This window comes from Coloeus monedula, assembly GCF_965178545.1.
Source record: "Coloeus monedula genome assembly, chromosome: 1".
In the NCBI taxonomy this organism is placed as follows: domain Eukaryota; kingdom Metazoa; phylum Chordata; class Aves; order Passeriformes; family Corvidae; genus Coloeus; species Coloeus monedula.
Window position 1 is genome coordinate 145152437 of NC_138781.1, and position 22798 is coordinate 145175234.

General features: G+C 39.7%; 1 protein-coding gene across 1 annotated transcript in view; it reads right to left on the reverse strand.

Annotated features, from left to right (window-relative positions):
• The window catches only part of EIF3H (eukaryotic translation initiation factor 3 subunit H), a 97008-nt gene that overhangs the window by 73789 nt on the left and 421 nt on the right, over positions 1-22798 (reverse strand). The window contains exon 2 of the mRNA XM_082299035.1: positions 2646-2802. Coding sequence (XP_082155161.1) covers positions 2646-2802 — 157 coding nt within the window. The remainder of the gene's footprint in view (positions 1-2645; positions 2803-22798) is intronic.

The window sequence follows — 22798 nt, forward strand, 5'->3', positions numbered from 1 at the left end:
TTGTATTATCTCAGGCGTTAGAAGCAAGAGACAAAATGACACCATAACAAAAGCGTAACTAAGCATATCTGAAGAAATGGTTGTTACAAGCAAGTTTAAATACATCTTTATCAAACTGATTCTTAAATGTCATGCATACCTATTTCAAGCTCAATTTAAGGATATTTTCTTAGCGCCCTCAAAAATGTGTTTTATATTAGAGTTGCACAGCTTAAAAGAGGAAAACATTCACTTAAATTTGTCTTGCCAATATTCCATCAGTTTGCTCAAATATCACCCTCCTGTACAAAAGTTCAATTCTCTTAACAACAACCATCTCGAGACCACTAAGGCCTACACTAAGGCAGAAGACAATGCAACATCATCCTGACAATAGAGCACAACGTTAAGTATTATTCTGTGTGACAGCAGTGCTGAAGTGCCAAGGCCCTTATATTTCCCCTCCATATCTCTGGGCCTGAATTTGTGCAAATATATAAAACCAGAGAGGGTACTGAAGTAACACAGAGGCCCTGGGGGGAAGGAGGTGCCTTGCTTTCTCTGGTTTTTAGTATCCTGAATTTGAACATTCTGGCACATAACAAGAGATTTCTCTACCTGAATTATCTGCATCTAGAAGGAAAAAAAAAATAGCTTGAAAATCTGGCAGGATGCTTGCATAGGGAAACACAGCTCCAGGGAAAACAAAGAGGGGGTATTTATAAAATTATTGTTTTTCACGTTGGAAAGACAGAAGACAACTCTGAGGAGCCTAAAAAGACACCAAAGGCTCAAGCTGGCAACCTCAACCGCCATTTTGTTCATGTTTTCATCTTTCCTAAGTTCTACCACATAGGTTAAAGGGCTGAACAGACCCCTAGCAAAGGGAATGCAGACTGAACATGAGCACTTTGCATTTCCTAAATGGTTCAGTCTCTTTAAGTGTATTTCACTGAGAAGAATACAGAGGCAGTATGTCTGTGATCCATGTAGTAGAGGCTAGGGAAGATGGAAGCCAACAGGAAATGTCTCCTGAATTGGCTTAAAGGGTTCAGCAAGCTCCCCTGACCTGGCTGCAGATTCCCCACCACTGCTGGAGGCAGAAGCATCAGCTTCACTGCCACAGGCTCTCTTCCTACTAGGGTTAGAGTTTGCTCTGCTTTCTGTGCCCACAGCATGGGAACATGAAGCTGAAAAGCTAAGGGTGAGAGAAGCTTTGCCTTTGGACCTTACTTAAAGCCAGGATTATTGCCTACTTGCTGAAAAAGCGAAAAAGAAAGACTGGTACCAAAAATTGCTTTCTTGGAATGAAGTTTCTCCCAAGCAGGAACAGTTGAACCCTGCATACCAGATCACAGGCTTACAGCTCAGCATAGGAGCCATCCTACGGTAAGCTGCATCCATCTCCGACACTGAGAAATTAGTTTCAATACTTGCTCTCCTACCAGCTACATGGAAAAAATTCAGCCATTTTCTACCAAAAAAAATGAAGCATGGGGTCTAATTAAAAATTCAGATTATTTCAATCCTTTGAAGAGCTCCAGAAGAGAACGAATCTTTAAAACATTTTTTAAGCTCTAACAAAATATAGTTCTGATTTAAGCACCATGTTAATGTAGGACAATTAAAATTCCTTTCTGTTTTGCATTTTTTTTTCTTTGAGCAAACTGTATAATCCCACAAAAGAAGCAATAAACAGCTACAAAACCTTACCAAGTTGCAAAGAATTCTTAAAATTATCTCTGCTATAAAAGCAGGATAAGATTCTTTGGTTATAAGATAAAATATTAATTTAATAATACCTGATCTCATTATAAGCAAGAAAAAGCAGTTTATACTTAGAGATTAAGCAATCTTGCTCAAACTGAATTATCAAAATAGGTAGAATCAACTGCAATTACTTTGACTACATTGCCTCTTTAGTTACTCTTGACGTTAAACTGACTCTCTTTATGCCCTAATAAAGTTTTCCTGCTAGTATCATTAAATACGCATACACATACTTACAGTATCAAGATTAGAACTGTAAGCCTTTTAAGTTTGCTTTATGAATTTGATGTCATTCTGTGCCAAGCCAGTCATACTAACTTACAGTGTCAGTAACAAAACATCACTAGGACCAGCAAAAAACACTGAGACAGAGAGAAACCACCCATGCTACTTTCTAGCTCACTTGGAAAAGCAAAATGATCACCCAGACTTCAAGTTAGCCAAAGCCTCTTAAAACTTACAAAGCTCTGCTCTCCAGGCTTTCAGTGAACACTTAACACGCACAAATAAATCCATGGAGGGGCAATCCATGTGCCAAGCTACATCCCGATGTGTGTGTATGTATGCATACACATACGCACGGCCATTTCCATAAAAAGCTTTAAAGTGATTATGAATTATAGACAGGAAACTAATTTAACTTCCTGTGCGGACAGTCTTATCCTAAAATAAATGTGTCCATATAATACAGTATTCATCCCCTATAACTTCCTTTATAAAGACAAGCTTTAAGTTGGATATTCAGGATGGCATTGTGATTAACATGCTGACACCTCAAGCCCCATTTAAAAAATCTGAGTACATACAAGCTTCTGCTCACTGTGAGGGAAAAAAGTCTTTTCGAGCCCATACAAATTTTCTTTTTAGCCTAAGTTTTACAAAACTGTAACTGTTACCTTCATCAAAGTCTGCATCATCTTCTGTATGCTGAGGAAAAGGGAAGCAATTTGTGATTTCAAGTCTGTCATCCACCACAAGACCCAGCAGTACTCCTTGGACCACTTCATTCCCCTGTCCTTCTTCTTGGTAATGTTTAATGATCTTTAACACAACCTAGAACACAGAACAATAAAATCACAATATGCGATGCATTCTTTTTGTCCTCAAACTATCTGGAATTCTAAATTTGTTGCACAGATTAGAGCTGCAAACCAAGTGAGCTACTGCCTTAAGCACCAGAAATTTTAATACAGGTTGAGAAATAGCCAGCCATCCTAATACTGTAGGAAGAAAAAAAGATCATCATTAAATGAACCATCAAAATGCAGTTCTAAACCAATTTTCTGAAACACCATTCTAAAATGAAATATTGATCTTTTTTACTTTAGCTTGTTGCTGTAACTGTGAGTTTTTAACAGTATCTTGCAGACCCAATAAGCCCCCTCTTAAGGGAAACAGTGCACAAGAAACTAACAAAACATCTTCAAAAACTATTCAGAAACAGGTAGAAATTTTTTAAAAGGTGGAGACCACACCAAATTTCAATTGCATTAATCTTCCAAAGAAGATCTCATTGCTGTTTTACTTCAGATGATAGTTCAATTTATGTGTTGTGAATGCCATGTCATAGAGTATTTAAGAAAAATCAATGATAAAACAAAGAAATAAAAAGATGCACGAACTACTCATTATATTTTTAACAATATAATTACCACTTCCTTCCTTAACTCTGAACTCTACAATGAAAAATTCTCATGAGATGATACTGTAAATTGGAACAGTATGAACAAAACCACTCAAGAATAGCCAGTCATTTGCTAGCAACACTTCATACTTAACATTTTATACTTAACTAGAACTACAATAAGGTAAGACATGAATCACAAACACAGACTTCAAAGAACTTATGCTTTGTCCAGCATAAGTGGGGTTTATTTTACTAAACCCTAATCCATCCATTCAAAATGCAACAGAAAATGTCTGATGATTATGTCTTCATTAAAGCAATACTACTTTAACGTTTGCTGGCAAACAGACTAGTTTAATAGATTTGAGCTCAACCACCCTTAGAACAGACCTTGTGTAAGTACTGGCATTTAGAGAGCATTCTACAGGGGAGGGGAAAAAAAAAAGAAGTTAAGCTCAATACTTGTCAGGAACATATACTTGAGCCTTCTCCTCTGTTGATTAGCAGATGTCACTTTTTGTAAAACATCATTAAAGTACTAACGTATTAAAGTACCTCAATACAGGTTAAATGAAAGAAAAAGGAGACTAGAACAGAAATTATTTACAAATACACTGACTTCTTGGGCTAAAATGGGAAAATGAACTTCATGCGCAGCCTACCTGGAGGCAGGGCAGAGAGGGTAAAACCAAAAAGAAATACCTATTTCCAACGAAGTTGGATTTAAGTATCAAAATGGACTAACATCCACTGATTCCTTGTTTATTTACAGTATCACTCACTTGTGCCTCCTCATGCATCTAGATATACTTGCATTGAAGCTTCTCAGTCATAGGTAGAATACAACATTGCACTCCCATACACATTCACATCCGTCACTCAAGTCCTTTGCAGCCACACCTTTTTATCCCATTTCTTAAAACAGGTCTACAGAGCAGAGACACAAAGACATACTTTGGTAATATACATCCCATTTAATTGGAAAACAGTAAGCAAATTAAGATCAGAGGGCAGTGAAGCAGTATTTAACAGTGATGGAAGCAGTACAGCAACCACCAGTTTGAGATCACCTGGATGTAGAAGATGAATGTACCACAGAATCAGCACATAAATAATACTCAACTTGAATTTAGTGTAAAGTTAAGGTTTATCATATATTTGCCATAAGGCCTGTCTTCCATAGTCACCTGCCAGATTACAGCACAGAGAGCTCTCTACTATACAACTATTCTCAGCATCTTTACAGTTTCGTAAGCTTCACTTTTTCCAGTATTTTTCTCATTTTCTCTTGAGCTCTCTACACATACTGACTCTCCCTGTTAATGTGAATGCTGTTTGCCTGTTTGATTTCATTCCAGGAGCATTTGTGATACGATGCCAATTTGCTGCAGCGTTTCTGATGATAATTGCTCACAGAAAGCAGCCACAAATGAAACACGCATGAGCTGTCACAGAGTATCAATGATTTTTCAGCAAAAGAAAACTAGGAGTTCAAAGCTCTTAAATGTTAACCAAATACCCCAATACACAATGAAGCTATTACACAAGTCTGCAGTTTTTGACCTCCAGTCTGAAGACCAAAGCAGACATTATCCAGAGAGATAAAGACCCCAGGGATTTAGGCCTACCTGCAACCTTGTTTTCTAACAGAGTCTGAGAAAGGGAGCAGAGAAGGTCATGAACTCCATACTCCACATTTCGTAACCATTAGGGCACTGCAGAAGTTTGTGTTTATACCTGCACTGGAGAATACATTAGCTACCGAAATCACTTATTAAAAGATACATCCAATGACACAGGATCCTTGATTTTGTTCTTTGTTCTGGACAGTTTTATTTAGCACATAAAACACCAGTCTTTTGTACAGCAGACTCTTCAACTCAGATTGAAAAACCTGCCTCCAAAATACTACCATATGACCCAGCATGAAATGTGCTCTGAAACTTGTGTTTCAGTACTAAAAACAGACATTCAGGTGTAAAGCAGAACTATTTCTCTACTAATAACATCAGCTACAACACTAAAAATGTCATTTCCATTTGTTTGCTAGTCTAGATACAGCAGGAAGAGCTATGCAAACACCAGTGCCATGACATTTCTGATTGAATGTACAAACCAGTGCTTCATACTGAATAATCCACATATAACCAAGAAAAATGAGCACTAAGTTGTATCTAGACGTTTCCTAAAAGAAAAATATTTTATGTTTGTGAATCATCGGAACATAATCAGAGTAGCTATACTGGTCCGAAAATAAATGTAAGAAGTGTTAATATAAACAATGCAAGTAACACAGCATTTTGAAAAAGACCAAATAACACTTCAAAATAACACTCAAAAAAATCACAAAGAAATCTAAATGAACACCAGTATAAGCATCTTTCAGTCAATGCTGATTCATTTTCCAAATACCATCTGTAATTCCCATCCAACTATTCAATAGCCTAATAGGAGATATTGCCCCTTTGCACAAGCTATGCTTGTTTTTAAATACCTGTAGACCTTTCGCTGCTATGCCATAGCTACACAAAATTAACAGTAACCAAACCAAACCGCATTTCAACTGCTACTGTTATTTAAGTAATGCAGCTGGCCAGCCAGGAAAGGTTATGCTCTTAAGGAGAAAATGTATCAAATAAAAAAAAAAAAAAGCCCTCAGATTTCTAAACTCTAATACTCTGAACACAAGTCAACAATTATGCGCAGCATGATTTAGCAAATTTGCATGTAAGAAATATTCAGGTACATAATGACTCTTTAGAAAAGGATATACAAGTAACTCCTAAATAAAACTCAGAGTCCCCCAACCTTATAAATTTAATGTTCAAAACACCGAATCACTTGGAGTAGCCATTTGTCAGATTTTAATGACCGCTAATCCTCAATTAAAAAAAAACAACCTTGCAGTTCTGCAGTGCTCCTAATCTCCAAATCTTCAAAGTACTGCTCAAACACTAAGAATGAAGTCATACTAAAAAAAATTAAAAAGAAAGAATTAAAAGCCATTCTGAAACTATTAAGAACATCAAAGATACATATTTTAACTGCATACTGCCAGATTTTAACTTCAACTACATCCCGACAGTTGTTAATTTCAAAAGTTTGTACCTCATTATAGAAATACGTGTAACATGAACCCTTAGCTCAAGTATTGTGAGCCTTTGGGGGGTTCTGGGAAGATCCTACTGTAGGGACATGAGTACACCAAGATGCACATTTCTGCATTTATCTAAAGAGAAACAACAGCAAATCAAAGCACTGACGATTCACTTATGGCAGTGTTCCCTAGAGCTGAACATCACCATATTGAAACCAGATTTCCAGTACCTGTGCCGTGTCTTACACATGTGAAATCAAACAAGAGAGAGCTTCTGCTAGCCCACTGGATACATGATGTAGCACACTGATCTACAGTCTTAAATTAAGCATTTATATCTTTTTAAATGCTTAATGTTTTTTCCTCCCCAAGAAAGCTTTGTGGTCACAACCACTAGCATCAATTGCCAGCATCTGGGGAAGAGGATGGGGAGAGAATCAAGTAACTCTGTGTTATGTAGCTGGTTTTAGCACGAAAGTGGAAGGTGCCATAACTCTCTCATCCTCTCAGTACTTAACACTGCTGCAAAGGTGATCAATATTCAGCTTGGCAAAAGGGTCTTGAAAGCTATGACTGCTAAGAATGTGCGATATATTTTGAATACATCCATATCACATATGGAGCCTTCACACAAATTCTTAAAACTCAAACCAAGAACTTTTTTATTTGAGTGTTTCAGCATGAGCAATTTTACTTAAACTCCTAGCATAAACCAAATTCAGGAGAGAACTGATAATGCAGTTTCGTAAATGGATCAATCTCAATGTTGGTCATTACTAACAATGACTCAGGCAATTGTGTTTCACTCCAAGCTGCCCAGAATCAACATCCACTTGATACACATAAAATGCACATATGCCACCTCTGGATAGAGTTGAACTGTTTAGCAACTAATATCCACATGAAGACATACCACCTTTTACTCTAATTAAGTGGCCATGTCTCCTTCCCCAGGTCACCCTACACTAAAAGCAAATCTAAACTGGTGTCGTGTTGAAACAACCAATTAGCTGTGCAAAAATGAAATTCAATTAAACAGTTCTGAAATCCTCAAGTAACCATGCAATGGCTTTGTTTTTAAAGAAAGACTTGGGAAAAAATACAAAAAACCTAGATATCGTGAAACGTGAGCAATGCTAACATTTTAATAGTTCCAGATGAGGTTTGTACACACTACAGATAAGTGCTTATCTTACACTTACAAAAGACAAGTTCTGGAAGCTGACCAAGCAAAAACTTGCCTTGAACTGATTTGTCTCCTGGGTATAGCACCACTTGGTAAGACAATAACAGAAACTCTCAACTTTCCTGCCAGGAGAAAAGGAACTCTTAAGTAAATTAAAGATACCATTGCAACGACTAAGAGTAAGGGAACGTATGTCTGATACATATAACGCTCTCCTCCACAAGATTAAGCAGACAGATGTTTATAGACACACATGAAAAATTCCAACTTAATCAGTGCAGTCCACAGAAATGGGTTCTAGGAAGCACTGTGACAGATAACATGTCAAAAGCACAAAATCAACAGGTTGATAACCTTGGTCTCATAGGTATTGGATAAGTACCTTCATGGCACAAGACCTGTCACCACATAAAGTCATGGCATGAGCTCAGCACCAAGCTGAGTTGTGTGGTTGACAATCCTGCAGGATGGGACGCCATCCAGAGGGACCTAGACGAGCTCAAGAAGTGGCCCATGGGATCTCCATGAGGTTTAATAAGAGCAAGGGGAAGGTGCTGCACCTGGGTCAGGGCAACCCCCAGTACCAACACAGGCTGGGGGATGAGCAGATGGAGAGCAGCCCTGCCAAGAACGACTTGGGGGTGCTGGTGGATGCGAGGCTGGACATGAGCTGGCAATGTGCACTCACAGGCCAGAAAGCCAAGTGTATCCTGGGTTGCATCAAAAGCAGTGTGGGCAGCAGGTGGAGGAGGTGATTCCGCCCCTTCTACTCTGCTCTGACAAGACCCCACCTGCAGTGCTGCATCCAGCTCTGGGGTCCCCAGCACAGGAAGGCCACGGATCCATTGGAGCGAATCCAGACGAGGCCACCAAGATGATCAGAGGGATGGAATACCTCTCCTGTGAGGAAAGGCTGAGAGATTTGGGCTTGTTCAGCCTGGAGAAGAAGGCTTTGGGGTTGTGGCCTTCCAGCACCTGAAGGGCGCCTACAAGGGTAACAGAGAGGATTTACAAAAGCAGGTAGTGACAGAACAAAGGGGAATGGCCTCAAACTCAAAAGAGACTGGTTCTAGATAAGCTATTACAAAAAATCCTTAACTGTGAGGGTGGTGAGGCACTGGCGCTGGTTGCCCAGAGAAGGTGTGGATGCCCCATCCCTGAAGGTATTCAAAGCAGCTCTGAGCAACCTAGTCTTGTGAAAGGTGTCCCTGCCCATGGCAGGGAAGCTGGAACTAGATGATTCTTCAGGTCCCTTCCAACCCAAACCATTCTATGAAACTGAAGATTAGAGGTGAAACTGAATTTTACAGGTTACACTAATCTCAAGAAATATGACAATTTCTAGTGACAAACACAGAATTCATTTAAATGCATATTCTAGCTCCTCTGCAGAGATCTTTGAATTTTTCTAGATTCTCTTATTGAACAGGACTGCATTTTTGACCACTCTTGACATGATGGATGTCTAGACATGTTTTCTTTTCTTCTTCATACTAAGAATAAAAGTTCTTAAAGCTGTTAGACCAATTTTATCTCTGGAGAAGTAAAAGAAAAAAAAAAAGTAATACAGTTTTCCATTAAGACCTTCAACATCCTAAAAGTAATTGTTTTGGCAGATATTTTCAGTCCCAACTATGTTTGGTGGCCAAAAAAAAAGTATTTTAATTCCTGAGAAGCAATCAGAAAGATACTTAATCTAAACATTCCGTCAAAAAATCTAAGGCCAAAAGGACAAGACCGAGTAGACTTTAAAAGCAAGGTAACTTCAGAAAAATGTTGTTTTGAACAGCAACTTCAGAAATAATGAGACTTAGCCCTCACTGTTTTATCTAGCAAGTGTAGCAGTCATCCTTTGGACAGACGACCTCAAACGCCCCACAATAATTTACCTTTATCTTGACTCGCTAGAGCCTAAACACCAACATTTATAAAGCCTTTGTAAATACAATTCTTGGAATAGTAAGCTTACATTTTATGTCACTCAACAGCTAATTAAACACCAGATGTTAAAAGCTTATTTCTGAACTTGACAGAAATTTGGGGCTTAAAAACAATAATTATATAGGAAGCGTAACGGAATGATGCATGCCGTTTCATACCGTCTCAATCGGGTGCAAATATCAAAATCTCCTTTTGACACAAGTGAAAGTTTCTTGGAGCTGAGCCTAAATTCACCAACAATGAACAATATGTATTGATCTGAGGTGGTCCTCAAGCAGAGGATGCTACATTTATTTTCACACTGAAATGATAAATTATAGGAGTCTGACAATTTTGTCTCATGTAGCTCCTCAGCATTAAACCATTCTGGAAATCCATGTTAAATTAAATGGAAGATAGTCCATCTTGAACTATGGGGGGAATGATGTTACATGCTTCTGTACTATATTAACATTTTTTGGTATTAGGAAGCACATGAGAAGCATTCAAAGCTTTTTGTTCCCTGGGTGTCTTCTTATATCACTTGCTTAAGCCACAACACTTGCTCAGTTTGTAAACCTCAAGACTTCAGATAACTTAGCTGCAAGAGGAAACATCAGTAACTTTTCTGCTCCACAATATGTACATGAGGCTAAAGAAAACTATTCAAATCATAACAGATTATTGATTTAGTAAGTCTTTTCTGTCACTTCTGCTTAGTTTAGGAACCATTTCACCCAGTAATTATAGGAATCTAGATGGTTTTCCATATTACCTCCTGCTTACAGCCATCTCACTTTCCTTTAGCATTTGGTTGGGGCTATTTTCCAATAGGACAAAGAAGGTGATAATATCCATACACAGCCATAAGCCAGATATAACATCCCTTGCCACTTTACCTCAGTAAGCAGCTGACTCAAAGCACAATTTTAAGTCAGTGACAGGCCAAGAAGCATTTTATCGCTCCTTCCTGAACATTAATTGCTTATGTGCATTGTTTGGGGCATGGCTGGAAAAGTTGTACCTTGCTTACCCTGAAGCTTAGTCTAGAGGAAGTGGACATTCCGTTCATTTTTCACTTTCTGAACACTCTTACACAGATTATGTGTAGCTCAGCAGCACATTCAGCACAAACTGAAAGCAAAGCTTTAACCACCACCAAAAATACTTCTAGAATACCTGCTCTTTCAGTTGCTTTACTTCTCATTTAAAGAAGAACTACTGTGTTTTAAGAGCTGTGATTTAAGAGCTCTAGAATTTCCCTAAAAGCAAGAGGGAAAGCCAACCTAACAAGAAGGGGCCTCCTTACAGCGACACAGCCTGGCTGCACCCTCCAACAGCCCCAGTTTCCAGCCAAGGGGGTCGCTCCCACAGTTCAAGCCCAGATTCCTACAGACACTGCCAAGTGACTGACACACACGCTATTCACGGGAAGCAAGCTCGGCTGCTGTAAACATGGGTTAGCTGCTCACTCATTCTATTACTGGGATACTTTCAAAGTCACAAAGATTTAAAAAACAAAATCAAAGCCTATTAAAAAAGCTATGTCAAATTACAAAAGTCACTCATTTAATATAAAACCAGACACAGAACATGAAAGAGACCATTTCTCAATACGTAGAACTAAAACTGGTTAGTATCTAAAATGTAAGATGGAAAAGACAAACTGAGACAAGACTCCACAGGTAGGTGGAGTTCAGACTTAAGAACTGAAATAGTGAAGACACCAAGCCTGTTTCTGCACAAGTACAACATTAGAAGGGAAGATTACTGGGTTTTAGTTAGAGGCATGTTGGTTTTTCATAGGCTGTGGTTTTCCTTGACTGTGCCAGGAATTTACATTCATCAGCTAATGTCTTGTAGGTACCACGAAATATCTGTTTAAGTAATTTATTTACTCATGTCCAAGTGAGCTGCTTGTTCTTGCAAAAGGAAGAAGTTAAACACAAACTGCAGTACATCAAAGGAAAAATTAATTAAATGGTGGAGAAAAGCAAAGGTTATTAAAACAGAAAAATACTGAATTTTAATCAAGGTTACCAAATAGACCACTCTTCTTCATTATTGTCCCTCTACATTTGAATTTTACACCAGTTCAGGTTAACAACCATGTCCAGGGTTAATCACAAGCCATTAGCACACTTTAATATTGCATCAATGTAAGCAAAAATGCACCATTACACGTGTATTGAGACTCCCCATTGCTGTGTTCACACACTGGTATAACGTAGTTCTCCGCAATAAAAAGTTTCATAACACATTTCACAGTACATGGACTCATGCACATTCCCATGGAAACCGCCAAGGCCACTGGCACTGCAGAATCACTTTCCTGTGGAAATATTTCTGTAAGACAGCCCCAGGACCTCAATCGTGCGAGTGGCAGGGCATTAGATGTTATTAGCACACTGTCAGGAGGCAGTGATAGGGATGCAATGAGATTAACATCCAAAATTCTGCTTGTTACAAGTGGGATGGAGCATTTCCCCAGGACTACTTAGTATATTATTTATTTTATTTCCCAAATCTCACTGAACAAAAAACTTTTGAAAACATTCAGTATTTCAGGCAGCTTTTGCAAATTGCCAATATAATTCATATTTATTATTTGTAATGAATTCAGTATCTAGTCATCATTTCAAGAATGAAAGCTGATGAATATACTCCTTCAGAGCACAACATATGGAAATTATATAGAAGCGGTAGAGGCAGGCACAGTTTCAACATTTTCTAATCAAAACACCAGAGCTATACATTTATACTTCAACATCCAGTCGACACATATGTTCTGTGTATTAGTGAATCACCATCATTCAAAATTCATGGCGCTCAAGTGAGGAGTGTATTGCAACTACAAGGTTTTCCTTAGCATCAACTTCGAACAGCTTCCTATAAAAAGATTAAAGATGACAGCCAAAAGCAGCAGGAGCAATTTTATTTAACAGCCTATTCTTTAACCAGATTGTGCCAGACTGTTACCATTTTGAAGCTGAAGAAAAACTGCAAGACAGTTACCCTTATCCATCTGACCTTCAAAAATTAGCAAAGTAGGGCAGACCTAGATGGGGACGAGGGAGTGGGAGCTCATCTGATACTACTGATCTATTTCAAAAAATGTACCCTGCACTACAAAACTGAAATACACCATCTAAGGGTGTGTCCTTGAAGCATGACTTCCATATGCATTCAACAGATGCTTCCAAGTAACCAGTAAAATCCCTACCGGACATGACTTCCATATCATTTTAATAATTTATAACTTTTTGCACAACAGTTTTTTCTACACTGAAACTCTTAGCCTTTCTGGCAAACACTTGGTTATGTGCTAAGGGGCTGCAAAAGAGACAGATCCTCCTAGTAACAGCTAGTGCCAGAGAACCAAGCCTGGATGGAGTCTCAGTTTTCCTGCTGACTTAAAAGTATAAAACTGAGGAAAAAAAAAAAACAAAACCAAACCATGAACGTCAGTTATTGCTTGAGCTTTCCCATCTTTCAAACATCACCTGAACATTGCCACATGAAAATCACTTCCAGAAGAGTTCCATTTCTAATAACAGCTACTGTGACAATGAGATTAAAAACAACCATTCTAATTTTATCACTGAATGCCAATGGAGAAGGCAGTATGGCTCTCAGATTGTTCTCATGGAGTGATGACAACTGCAGTAAATATCCTATATCTCATCTAAAGTTTAAAAAGCTTTAAAACAGTTTGGTTTTTTTTTTTTTGCATTGATAATAACGTGATCGTAAAAAACCCTGAATCCTAAGTGCTCAAAACTCAACCCTACAATGAAGAAGAATTTTGTCAGAGACTGCATACTTTTCTCAGGTATGCATAAAAAAAATCCCTTAATATCAATAAGCGATTCACACCTCAAAGTTCTTAAACACCAAAGAACACTTGCTTAACAGGAAAGGGTATGCACATTGCTTATTGCACAGATATGGGTTCCAAGAAACAGGAAGGATGTGCAGCAAACATGCTGCAAAGCACAGTACAACATGTGAGCAGAACAAAGGCAAAGACCAACAACTCTTACATGCTCAAAGCAACATCCTAACCTCCACTTTCCAGAAAAAACGCAAATATTTATTGAAGAGAATCAGCCTATTTTTGCATGCATAAAGCAAAATTCAGGTGTATCTTCAAACTCCAGTGAGTAAATAAGCCTCTCTATTAACTTTAAAATTTGATTAAGCCAAAAGAAATTAACAGAATGCTTATCTGAAATAAATATCCACATACAAGTTATTCAAAAATATTCCCACCTTATGCTTAAGTAACTTCGTGTATGCACATTACAAAATATATTATCAAAGTTAAGCTCTATTGTCGTGGTTTTAGATTATTGAATAATCATACAAAATACTAACAGGAATAATTATTATACGAGCCTGAATGTTTTTCCATTTGGTACATTAACAGTTTATTTACTTTCCATAAAGCTGGTATTATTCTGTTATACAGTAACCTAATGAAACTGTTGCACAGTGTCGGTAAAGCCAGTATCACGTCTCTGCAATCTGAATGCTGCTGGAAGACTAAAAATAATATGAAAGAACAGTATGTTCTAAACTGTACTGTCACTGAGAAGGTACTTTCAGTTTGTGTGTAAATATGGAAAAACAACACCCAAAGTAACCATATCCAAAAAATATCTCTGGGAAAGAAAGATTAATGATAAAATACTATAGCAACAGTAAGTTGAAGATACATCATCCTTTTTCAAAGACGGGGGGGGGGGGGGGGGGGGGGGGAGGAAGAGTGTTTGCTCCTCTTCCTACAAGGTCTTTCATATAGTCTGTAAGATTTATTTAAAAGGTGGAAGAAAAAGTCGTAAGAGTGAATAGGGTGTAGGAGTTGTTCATTTCATACACACCACCAAGGGCCTTTCAGTTCTGTACCTGCTGGGTTTCTCCCCAGAGTGTGCAGTTCCATGTACACTTCCCTCACCTACATCCCCACTGAACATTAGCTGCAAAGCTCTAATTCTCTTCCAATAAACTGAAAACCAAAGGAGAACATTTAACAATGTTCAGCGTTCAAGCAGACATAATGCACTGCCTCAGCAACAAAGCCATCACTTGTCACCTCCCGATTCATAGAGTCAAAGTTAACAGCAAACAGGACACAAAGGTAATGATTACCATCTGCTGCGTTTTAGATGTAACATTTTCATCACTAAAAGGTAGGAAGTTATTTGAAAGATATCTGGTGGAAATACTCTTGTCCTCAGTATCAACACAACTAAATAGGAATCACAAGAGCACGATCTACTGTTTTCACAGGAGCTATGAATACACAATTACCACACCAGAGACCAGTTTGACATGCACATAAGATGGACAAAAAATAACGAGAACTTTAACTGCTAATGACAGCAGTGTAGAGGGCAACACATTATTTCTCTTTGCACACAGCAAAAAAAGAAAAGCCTGTTTTGAAATAAGGTTTTCCCCTTCAAGTTTTGAAGTGTAACACTGATCAACACATTTAAGCCATCTCCACATTTAGATTAACTCCTTTTGTCAGCACACTAGTTTCACGGTGTGAAGCGATACCATATGTTCCGGTTCTAAATGCCTCACTAGGGTACAGTTACCATGACACTTAGGAGATGCTGAGCGCACCAATGCACTCTTACAAATCACTTAAAGTTTGTGCTCTGTTAGCAAGTATCCACTGCTATCCACTGAAAAAATACACTGAAATTTGCATTCTCAGACTATCACGATGCAGGTACTTTACCCACTGCCCTTAAAGAAATTTCACTAAGCCTGGAAAGTGTTATATTCCAAGGAGGTTCTTGCCCTTTCAACTTACCAGCACACATTAACGCTTTCTCCTCTGAATTTAAGCACAGATTATATGTCAGAAACTCCTTTCTGGGTTAGATTCATGCAACTCACTGCTAACACACGAAGATTAACAGAATATAAAACAAAGCTCTTCTATCTTCTCCATGATTCAAGGTATCCATGAATACATCAAGCCAGTATTCAATTCACACACCAACTCTCAGAGCCAGCATAATTTGAGCTAATATTTTAGGGAAAGAGGTCAAGGAAAAGTCAACAAGATTAAACTTCAACTTAAAATTCCCTTTCAACTTCTTTGGAAGACACACAAAATACAATACAGCCTGAAGGACATTATATCCTAAAATACTCTTCTACAGCTCTGCAATGTCAGAAAACTCTATGAAGAACAGCAGGCAGAACCCACCACCTGTGCATTCTTGCAAAGTCTTCAGAAAAGGTAAAGAAGAAAAAAAAACCCACAAGAAATACTAGGAAAAGCACAATATTCACAACTTAAGAAATGTCAGAGATTTCAGCCAGTTCAATACAGGCTTCACTGGTACTACAGAACTACTCAAATACTATGGAAATTGATTGCTTTCTTTCAAGAGTGTCAAAAGTTATCATTTTTAAAAGTGATTAAACAAACATTTGCAAGAAAAGTCTTAGAAACTGATTTCAGTAACCATGGCACCTTACTTCATTTACTGTGATCAAACATATTCTGAAGGGCTCCTCACCCAAGATGCTAACTAGGCTTTCCCTATTAACAGCTGGGGATACAGTCCAATCTATCCAAACCCTTTAGGGCAAAAATGGATGGTAGTAAGAAAACAACGCACAAGCAACTTAAATATCACAATTATGAATAGAGTAACTACTGAAAAAGAATTCAAAAACTAGATGAGGAGGTTTTTAAAAATGTAGACTCACATACCCTTATCTATGTTTTTGTAAATAAATCCTCTACATACCATAGATAAGAATAAAAAGCACCAGGCACACTACACCATCACCAGATCAGGGATGATGTAATGAAGCTTAAAGTAACAATCTTTGATTAAATGAGTCTTATCTGACACAAGAGAATGTGGCACTATAGCCACACTGGTGATGGTGGTGCACAAACGCAGACAAGTCCTAACTTCTAACCATCTTCTTGACATATTTATGTTTTGGTCAGTGTATGTTTGTTTGCATTTAATATAAATAAGTTTACAAAGGTATCTTAAGGTTTAGTGGCGATTTGTTACTAGTATTAAGGGTTTGCACATTAGCAATTAAGAAAATGTAGGAATAGAAACCTATAGGCATTTTGAGAAGCCTACATAACTTTTGCTACTTCCTACAATATGTAAAACTTTTGTGCAATGGATGTAAGTATAAAAAGAAATCATATGCAGTGGTTGAGTAAAAAAAACATCATTTCCATTAATGAAATGATAAAAGTAATGCACATATTAATGCTTTAGCATTAAGGATCCAGTTATATTGCTACACAAGAGCCATGTATAAGCAAACCTTTTTCAGTCAGCCAGCACTGTTCTCCAAAATCATTACTGGGTGCAATTTTTTGAATGCATAAATAAATGCAAGGCCAAGATTTAAAAAGAAATTTTGGTGCTTAAGTATTACAGCTAGTGAGGGGTCAGTAGCTCTGACCGAGGAAGAGGTGACCGGTCCGGAGAGATGGTCCCGAAAGGAATCACCTTCCCGAGGCCCCGTGTCTTCCCTCAGCTGCTGGCAGGAGGGCCCGTGCAGAAGCTGTCAGCTCTTTAGTGATTGTCAGCTCGTGATTTCAGCTCAGCTCTGCAGGGCAGCCTCCAGGCCACGCCAGACCACAGAGAGAAGAGAGGCTTGTGTGGCTCCACACGAAAGGTAGCTTTATTGTTGGTCCCCTCTGGCGAAGGGGAAAGCCAGGGACAAGAGCCCTCCTCTCGCAGGGGCAGAGGGCAGCTTTTATAGGGATACAGGGGATGGGTCTCAGAGGGTAAAGGCCAATGGGTTACAAAGGATCTCCCAGAGGATTCTGGGTCTGTCTTTTCTCGCCTTGAGTAAAAAGGTTAGCTGCCTTCCCAGTGAGTCCTGCTGGGGATTGTGCAATCTCAGCAGACATCCCTCCAGGGCAGGGGCTGGGCATACCCCACACTTAAGAATTTAGTTAGATGAAGAATTATTTTCCTTTATTTTTACCTTCCTTCCTAGAATAACCTCATGCAAAAGGTTTGCAGAGAATGAAATGCCTTCCCAGCAACAACACAGTGCTTCGTAACTACTCTGAAGGAAAATGTGATTAATAAAAACACTTATCTGGCCTAGCAGCACACTTGCCTTGCTAAGAGTTCCCCATCTCCCACCACACAGCTGTTATTTTCCCAAAGGAAGTTTCCACATATCCATTGTCTACATACTAGTGGTCTGACACAACCCACAATCCACCACACGGAGTATCTGGTTTTGGATATTAGTTCGATTTCAGAATTACAAAGACTTTGATGCTCATCTTGTAAAAATGCTACTTACCATACCAGATCTTAGGCCTTTGAATGATACACCAGTTCACTTCTGCCTTCACAGTTTTCTATGTTGGCTGATATCACTACTAAAATCATGAGAAATGCATTAATATGCCTCCATAACTGCAATTTTAGACAGTGGAATACAGTTAGAAGTTTCACTAGGAAAGCATTTTAGAAAAGTCTCCAATATTTGATGGAAATTTAGAATCTTCAGCTAACCTAAAAATTTCTCTCCATTCAAAGGAATAATTATTTCTTATGTCCTAAAATCCATCAGCTTATAGTTTGAAATATATTGCACCTTACTGAAAAGGCCATAATATCAGTGAACCAATCTCATTAATTTCAGCAGCTGAATTACAAAAAATTTGGTCCCATTGAAGAATTTCTTGAATACAACAAACCTGAGTTCACCAACACCTCTTGCAAAAAAAAAAAAAGCAGTAAGCAAATTATGGCACTGCTTTACAATTATTTCAGACAGCTTGTGATAATCATAGAATTGGAGAATTGTTTAGGTTGGAAAAGACCTCTAAGATCATCAAGTCCCACTATCATCCCAACCCCACTACGATATTCACCATTAAACTATGTCCTTAAGTGTCACATCCACATGTTTTTTCGAACACTTTTGCGGAATGATGATTCCACCACTTTCCTGGGCAGCCTGTTCCAACATTTAACCACCCTTTTGGTAAAGAAATTTTTCCTAATAACCACTCTAAACCTCCCCTGTACCAACCTGAGGCGATTTCCTCCTGTCCTATCACTTGTTACCTCGGAGAAGAGACCAACCCCCACTTTGCTACAGCCTCCGTTCAAGGCATTGTAGAGAGTGATAAGGTCTCCCGAGCCTGCTTTTCTCCAGGCTAAACACCCCCAGCTCCCTCAGCTGCCCCTCATCAGACTTGTGCTCCAGACCCTTCCCCAGCTCTGTTGCCCTTCTCTGTATTTTTCACAGAACTTTTTACAGAACCACCAGGTTGGAAGAGACCTTCAAGATCACTGAGTCCAACCCATGCCCTAACACCACCTCTTGACAAACCATGGCACTGAGTGCCACATCCAATCTTTTTTTAAACACATCCAGGGATGGTGACTCCACCACCTCCCTGGGCAGACAATTCCAGAACTTTATCACTTTCAGTAAAAAACTTTTTCCTAACATCCAACCTAAATTTCCCTTGGCACAGCTTGAGACTGTAACCTCTCATTCTGTCAGTTGTCACCTGGAGAAAGAGACCAACCTCCACCTGACTACAACCACCTTTCAGGTAATTGTAGAGAGTGATAAGGTCACCTCTGAGTCTCCTTTTCTCCAAGCTAAACAACTCCAGCTCCCTCAATCGTTCCTCATAGGGCCTGTGTTCCAAGCCCCTCACCAACCTTGTTACCCTCCTCTGGACACACTCAGCCATCTCAACGTCCTTCCTAAACTGAGGGGCCCAGAACTGGACACAGTACTCGAGGTGCAGCCTCACCAGTGCTGAGTACAAGGGAAGAATGGTCCTGCTGGCCACACTGCTTTTGATACAGGCCAGGATGCCGCTGGCCTTCTTGGCCACCAGGGCACACTGCTGGCTCATATTCAGTCGGCTGTCAACCAGCATCCCCAGGTCCCTTTCTGCCTGGGCACTGTCCAGCCACACTGTCCCCAGCCTATAGTGTTGCAGGGGGTTATTGTGGCCAAAATGCAGGACTCAGCACTTGGACTTGCTAAACTTCATCTTTTTGGACTCTGCCCATCCATCCAACCATTCCAGGTCTCTTTGCAGAGCCTTCCTTCCTTCCAACAGATCTACACACGCTCCCAGCTTAGTGTCATCTGCAAATTTACTAATAGTAGACTCAATACCCTCATCCATGTTGTCAATAAAAATATAAAACAAAACTGGCCCCAGCACAGACCCCTGAAGGACACCACTGGTGACTGGCTGCCAGCTGGATGCAGCGCCGTTCACCATCACTCCCTGGGCCCGGCCATCCAGCCAGTTCCTGACCCAGCAAAGAGTGCTCCTGTCCAAGCCGTGGGCTGCCAGCTTTTCCAGGAGTTTACTGTGGGAGACACTGTCAAAGGCCTTGCTGCAGTCCAAACAGACAACATCCACAGCCTTTCCCACATCCACCAGGCGGGTCACCTGGTCATAAAAGGAGATCAGATTGGTCAAACACGACCTACCCCTCCTAAACCCATGCTAGCTGGGTCAGATCCCCTGGCCATCCTGAGGTGCTGTGTGATGGCACTCAATATAAATTGCTCCATTACCTTACCAGGTACTGAGGTCAGACTGATTGGCCTGTAATTTCCAGGATCCTCCTCCTTACCTTTCTTGTGAATGGGCATCACACTGGCCAGCTTCCAGTCATCTGGAACCTCACCAGTGAGCCAGGACTGTTGGTGAATGATGGAGAGTGGCTTCACAAGCTCATCTGCCAGCTCCCTCATCACCCCGGGATAGATCCCATCTGGTCCCACAGACTTATGAACATCCAAGCAGCTCAGCAGGTCTCTGACTACTTCCTCCTGGGTAACAGGGGGACCATCCTGCTCCCTGACACCATCAACCAGCCCAGAAGGACAGTTGTCCTGAGGACACACTCCAGCCCCTCAATGTCTTTCTTGTAGGGGAGGGCCCAAAACTGAAAAAGGGATTTGGGGTGCAGCCTCACAAGTGCCACATACAGGGGAACAATCATTGCCCTCTCCTGGTGGCCACACTATTTCTGATAAAGGCCAGGATGCCATTCGTCTTTTTGGACACCTGGGCACACACTGGCTCATGTTCAGCTGATGTCAACCAGCACCCCCAGGTTCTTTTCCACCAGTCACTCTTTCCCAAACCTGTTCACTACCGTGAACACAAGCTTTCTTCAGGCTACTTGACTGGAGAAAACATGATGGAATCTCTACTGAAATTTCTACAACAGGAAGCAAAGACAACAGGATGTAGTATATGGCATTAATCATCTGATCTTTTTGTCATGATGGCCAAAAACAAATACATGCATTCTTACACCTCATCTGAAAGAAAAAGCACATCATAAATGTGAGCTTCTAGAGAATTATTTTTTACCCTGCATTTTCTAATTTCTTAGAAAACCTAGACCACATACACTGGAATCCCTTTTCAATGTAAGTTTATTCATTAAGAAATTAAACAGATTAAAATAAGAAAGAAGTTAACTACAGGACACTCTACCAGATTTGAAAAGGAGGCCCGAAAAGTAGATATTGCTGCATACTTACACATTATGTTTTAAGGAAACATCCTGACATTTAGAACTTCTCTCTTTGTTACAAATACTGGGGTTTTTTTCACTTTACTATTCCTCTGAAATACCAAGCTTTCTAAACATACTTTCACATTCTCACATACAGAGATGACTGATGCAGCTTCTATTTTGCACTCACAGACCCAAAAGCAACCTACCTAAACATGCCTTTGCTTTCAAAGCAGCCCCATTTGAAAGATTAATTGTGCCACTGCCAAGAGGTGAGAAACCAGTGAAGAAAAAGAGATCACCAACTTCCCTGATGCCCACCAGAATTCAGAATTCTTGGCATGTAATCACTCTGGTCATCATCAAGATGACTGATGAAGTCTTATTGCTTTGTGAGAGCACAGAGAAGACATTTAAATCAGTGAGGTATTAGAAAAACATCAGGAGAATTTCAGTAAGGCATTTGAAGGACTTGTGACAGGAGCCACTTTGTTTACAAAGCAAGCAAATTTATGCCAACATTTCTCTCCATCACAGATGTCATGGAAGTTTACGAACCAGTGCTAATGTCCTGAGAACACTTGGTCTAAGAGATACCTTCAGGAGGTGGAAAGTTGAAAGCTTTCAGAGTTTTCAGTAAATCACCTCCCTCTGTACTGACTCTATGCGAGAGGCACCACTGAGCTGTACCAGAAGAAAACACAAGAAGTAAAAAAAAGGCATGAAACAAAAAAAATCATAAGCCGTTGCTGGACTGTCAGAAGCAGACCATCAGGGCCACTCACAGCTGATCTGGATCAACAGCAGCTCACAAAGCAGATCACATGCCGGACAAAGAAAAATGAGAAGTAAAAAAAATGTACCAGTTGCTATCAAAGTGTATGGCACTAGCCTGCTGCAGGAGCAGTCTGCTATCCACTGCTGGGTTTTTAGGAATATTTCACAATTGATCGGTTTTCACCACTCCTTGAAAACGCCAAAGCCAAGACACACAGACAGTTGGCCAGAACAAGGCAGAAAAAACGTGATTCAAATTTTCTCTTTCACAAGACCTACTATGCACAAATACATGATTCTTTCTCTTCCCATATATTTACTATCCTGTGTAACTCCAGGGTAATGACTGAGGACTACCACTATTAATGTCAAGCAGGCTTCAAGGCTAGTCTCAAAACCATGATGTTCTTTCTCATAACCGGGGTACCAACTCTCTCCTTCACACTTCTGCTATACAGTGTTCTGTTAACACTTGACAAACATAATAAAGTAACAATGCTTCTATCCTTAAAAAGTAACTCTTATTTCTTGCATCATTAATAGTTATTACCAACTCTGCAAGACACGAACCAACACAAAAAGATCCAGCAGCAAAGCTGGAACCAACTTTAATAGATACTCTTCCACTTTAGGCCTGCATATATTGTCTGCATTAAGATGGCTCTGTTCTCTGCTAAGTCCCTTCAACCCGTCCGCTTATATTATTTCTCATTAAGCAAACGCAGTAGCCCCTGGCAACCGCGACAGAGAAAGAAAAAAGCACAACGGGTGAAGGAAAACCCACCGTGCTTGTCTGCTCTTACACCTGCGAAACTTTCTGGGTATATGGTATGAGCATAACGTATGAAAGCTGAAAACAGCAACTCCGGGCACAGGAGCGGCGGAGCTGAAAGACG